At 50.0% G+C, this 4,864-nt stretch overlaps 1 protein-coding gene across 3 annotated transcripts in view; it reads right to left on the bottom strand.

The window, feature by feature from the left end:
* Positions 1–4,080, bottom strand: part of Fkbp6 (FK506 binding protein 6) — an 11,587-nt gene extending 7,507 nt beyond the window's left edge. For 2 of the 3 annotated variants that reach the window (XM_005344625.2, XM_005344627.2), the window contains exons 1-3: positions 4,024–4,080; positions 3,706–3,823; positions 1,275–1,364 (exon numbers count right to left, since the gene is read on the bottom strand). In XM_005344625.2, coding sequence (XP_005344682.1) covers positions 1,275–1,364; positions 3,706–3,823; positions 4,024–4,080 — 265 coding nt within the window. Of the gene's footprint in view, positions 1–1,274; positions 1,365–3,705; positions 3,824–3,907; positions 3,965–4,023 lie in introns of those variants that run through there. The other variant, XM_005344626.2, reaches the window with a different exon arrangement.
* Positions 4,081–4,864: the final 784 nt, after the last annotated feature.

Here is a 4,864-nt window from a genome sequence, read left to right as displayed (position 1 = left end):
TTTCTCTGTAGCTTTGGAGCCTGTCCTGGAACTAGCTCTTGTAGACCAGGCTGGCCTCGAACTCCCAGAGATCCGCCTGCCTCTGCCTCCCGAGTGCCGGGATTAAAGGCGTGTGCCACCATTGCCCGGCTTGTTTTGTTTTTTTAAATGTGGGTTCTGTGGGATGGAAAACAGGTCCTCCTCATGCTTGTACGACAAGTATTTCACTGACTGAGCCATACTCCCAGATCCTACAATTTCACCACACATGCTGGGGAGTTAAGTATTCACTACATTTATTTGATAAATGCACAAGGAAAAGTGCCCAGTGGATCCAGGTGCATGTTTATCATTTCCTCACTCAGCGCTGGGGCAGGCTTTTGAATTCAAGGTCAGTGTGGGCTGTACAGTGAGATTCTGTCTTAAAAGATGCCCTGTAGCTGGAGATATGCCTAAACAGTTAGAGCACTTACTTATTGGGTTTGGTTCCAAGTAACTACGTGGTGGCTCAAACCACCTAACTCCAGTTCCAGTTCTAGCAGACTTGGCACCCTCTTCTGGCCTCTGCAGGCACTGGGTACATACACACATGTGGACAACATATGCATAAAATTTAAAAAATCAAGACTAGAAAAAAATTCCCAATGGGTAACTTAGATGCCAAGATAGATAACTTTGCCATGTAGGCTATCACTCAAAAATAAAGTCCCAAGAAGAAGTGACATATAACCTCCCTGTTAGTTTCAGGTGCCTCCCTGAAAACTAACATCAGCTACCAACTGTAAGAACCTGTTCTTTAAGGAGTCAAGACCATGATGGGGAAACCCACAGAATCAGCTGACCTGAGCTGAGCTAGTAGGAGCTCACTGACTCTGGACTGACAACTGGGGAACCTGCATAGGACTGAACTAGGTTCTCTGAATGCAGGTGACAATGGTGTGGCTTGGGCAGTATGAAGAGCCACTGGCAGTGGGACCAGGATCTAACCATAATGAATGAACTAACTGTGGAGCCCATTCTCTATAGAGAGATACCTAACTCAGCTTAGGCATAGCAGATGAGGGGAGGGCCTTGATCGCAGCTGCCTCAGTGAGGTGATGGGACAAACTTAGTTGACTTCTCAGGGGAGACCTTACCCTCTGAGGAGCGGGTGGGGTGGGGGAAGATGGGAGGAGCAGAGTGGGAACAGAGGGGGAACTGAATTGGTATAAAAAAATTAAAAAAAACCCTGCATATTGTGACAATCCTAAAACACGTCATGACTTCGTTTGCCTAGAGGCCCCAGATGACCTTACCTTCCCCGAGTTTCATCAGTCGAGGTGCTTTCCTAAAGTAGTTAGAATCGAAAGGCTTGTCCATGTGCTCCAGGTACCCAGAATATTTCACTAGGGATGAGGGAGAAAAGCACAAGTGCGAGGAAAACATTACAAAGACATCCCAGAACCATCACATCAACACCACAGGGAACACAGCAATTAGCAGGGTTATGTCTATAACCCCAGCACTTGGGAAGCAGAGATAGGAGCACCCGACACACGAGTCCCTGTCTAGGATAAAAGAAGAATTAAATGAGTTTCAACTGCCCGGCGCCCAGATCCACAGGAAAGCTCTTGTGGTATTCTGAATCTCTCTCAGTCCTGAGGTTCAAGGGCTCTCCTGATGAATTTCAGCTCATTGTTCACAGTGGCATAAAGGGGCGATCAGGAACATGCTTTACTTCTTTTTTTTTTTTTTTTTTTGATTTTCGAGACAGGGGGTTTCTCCATAGCTTTTTGGTTCCTGTCCTGGAACTAGCTCTTGTAGACCAGGCTGGCCTTGAACTCGCAGAGATCCGCCTGCCTATGCCTCCCGAGTGCTGGGATTAAAGGCGTGTGCCACCACCACCTGGCCTCATGCTTTACTTCTTAAAACCCTGAGGCAGGCAAGGGTAGCAGCCATTTGTCATCCCAGATCTGCAGAAGCTAAGGCAGGCAGAGTGCCAGTTTAAGGCTGGCCTGGAATATAGATCCTATATTTGAAAAAAAAAAGAAAGACTGGGCTTGGTGGCACATGCCTTTAACCCCAGCGATGAGGCAGAGACAGGTGGATTTCTGAGTTTAAACTTAGCCTGGTCTATATATGTCCTGGTCTACATATGGAGCTATAGGCCAGCCAGGGCTACAGAGTGAGACCTGGTCTCAAAAACAAACTAACAAAAGACAAAACAAAGGCCAGGTAATAGTGGCACAGGCCTAATAATCCAAGCACTCGGGAGGCAGAGGCAGGTGGATCTCTGTGAGTTCAAAGCCAGTCTGGTCTACAGAGTGAGTTCTAGTACAGGTTCCAAAGCTACTTAGAGAAACCCTGTCTCCACAAACCAAAAACAAACAAATAAATAAAACAAAGGCTGGGGGTGTAGCTCAGTTGGTAGAATGTTTGACTAGCATGTATGAGGCCCAGAGTTCCATCCCCAGCACCATATAGACCAGGCATGGTGGCATAAATGAACAATCTCAACAGTTGGGGGGTAGAGGCAGGAGGATCAGAAGTTCTAGTCATCTTTGGCTACATAGGATTTTGAGACTGTTTCTCAAAGAGCAAACCTTCTCCATTCAAGAGAAGCACATCCAGTCCTTTAAAATGCCGTATTTTGGAAAGATGTGACCAATTACCTGAAGACACCTAGGTTCTAGGTTCAGTCCCCAGCACCTTGAAACAAGATGTCATGAAGTCCATTGGAACCAACACAACTCACACACCGAGTCAATGCAGAAAACAGAAATGTATTGTAATCAAGCCACTGCTGAGCAGTCAGGGCCCTAGAACAGACTGCAGCTGACCCGCGGCCCCCAGCCAGAATGTTAAGAGCTTTTAAGCCTGAAGAGCACAAACATCTGTGCCAAATTACAGCTGCGTTTGTCCACCAATCAGGATCCAGGGATAGGGGTCTGTTCTAGGAACATCTGTTCTGTGGCACACTGACCGTATTCTCAGTGTTTACTCAAGTGCAGCGGGGTGGCCTGCCCACCACTCATGTCTCACCTTGCCAACCAGGACGTCAGTTACCCAGCCAGGTCTGGAGAGAACTTGGCAACTCAAATTTTATTTAACCCTTACTCAAAACGGAAGGTCGATCCACAGTGGCTTCAGTTTGGTTCCATGTTACAAGCGAATGCTCTAAACCAACCAGGAAGATAGGTGTACACGGTTGTGATGCCAACACCTGGGATGTAGGGGAAGGATCGGAACTTCAGGGTCATCCTCTGCTACACAGGAGGTTGGAATTCAGTCTGCGCTATTTTTGTGCCCGTGTTTCAGGAACAAAACAAAACAACATAGGTAAACAGCAGGGCTGGGGATGGAACTCAGCTGGCGGTGGTTTGCCTAGCATTCGCAAGGCCCTGGGCTCTGTCTCTGGCACCACATAAAATGAAGTCCTGCCCACCCGTAATTTCAACACAGAGACAAGTGTCAGGAATGCCAGGCGGTGGTGGCGCACGCCTTTAATCCCAGCACTCGGGAGGCAGAGGCAGGAGGATCTCTGTGCGTTCGAGGCCAACCTGGTGACAGACTGAGTTCCAGAACAGGCTGCCCCCCAAGATGAATGAATGAATGAATGAATGAATGAATGAAAAGTGTGAGGCGTTCAAGGTCATCCTCAGCCTACACAAGACCGTTAGGAGGCCAGTTGGGGTTGCATAAACCGTAGTTTCCCAGGGACAAAACGCGGCCTAGTGGCCTCCATACCCAGAACGGAAGCATCGGGCGTCACGGGATCGCCGGCGCCCTCGCGGATGATGTCCTTCAGCACACCCCGGTCCCCAGAAATGTCCAGCATCCGCTGGCTCAGCCGCTCGTAGGGAGACTGGAAGAGAGAAAGCCACAGGCCTCAGGCGAAGCAGCCACGGACTCGCCTCCCCGGCTGGCGGCGTCCCACTCCCGCCCTCACCTGGCCCGGGACTTTGCCTCCTTCCGGGGCTCCCGGGCCGCGGGTGCTGCCACCCATGGCCGCGCTCCGACTGCTCCCCGGCTCGTGCCCCCAGGTCCCGGACTCCCGCTCCGTACCTGGCAGTCGTCGCGCGACGGCGGGATTCCGTTCCTGAGGCGCGAGAAGACGCTCATCTTGCCGCTCAACGGTCACCAGACGCCTCGCCGGAAACAAGCCCGGAAGTGAGGCGCGGGCGCGTGCAGTGCACGAGAAACACACGTGATTGACGCCGCGGGCATGCGCCGAGGCGTCTCCCAGCATGCACCACACACGGAGCGGTCGGAGCAAAGCCTGATGGGGGCTGGAAGGCTAGGCTCAGAGCCTTTCTTTAGGTTTCTGTCTTGTCACAGGTGGAACAGATCGCCACATTAGTGACTTACAGCGACACCGGCCTTTTAGCCTCAGGGGCGAATAGTTAGCTGTTAATAACTTATTTTTGTGTGATACTGAGGATTGCATGTGGTCAGTAATAACAAGTGTCCCAATGCTGGACAGCATCCACGTAGATGCCCGTTTCTGAACAACGCGTCCAGCCCTTCACTGAGGAGTCTAGGCAGGCTCTTTGCTGCTGAGCTATGTCCTCGACCCAAAACTTCACCTTTTCTTTAAAAATGTATTTATTCCTTTAATCCCAGCACTCGGGAGGCAGAGGCAGGCGGATCTCTGTGAGTTTGAGACCAGCCTGGTCTACAGAGCTAGTTCCAGCACAGGCACCAAAAACTACAGAGAAACCCTGTCTCCAAAAAACAAAAAAAAAAAAATTTATTCATTTTTATGTGTTTGAGTGTACTGCCTGGACATATGCTGCATCACATGTGTGCTTGGTGTTGAAGGAGGTGTGGTGGACCCCTAGAACTGGAGTTACAGATGGTTGTAAGTCAACATGTGGGGAAATGGGAACAAAACTTGGATCCTCCA

Source organism: Microtus ochrogaster, chromosome 2, assembly GCF_000317375.1.
Source record: "Microtus ochrogaster isolate Prairie Vole_2 chromosome 2, MicOch1.0, whole genome shotgun sequence".
Lineage (NCBI taxonomy): Eukaryota > Metazoa > Chordata > Mammalia > Rodentia > Cricetidae > Microtus > Microtus ochrogaster.
The sequence above is the reverse complement of the archived record's forward strand: the minus strand, read 5'-3'. Positions and strand labels throughout refer to the sequence as shown.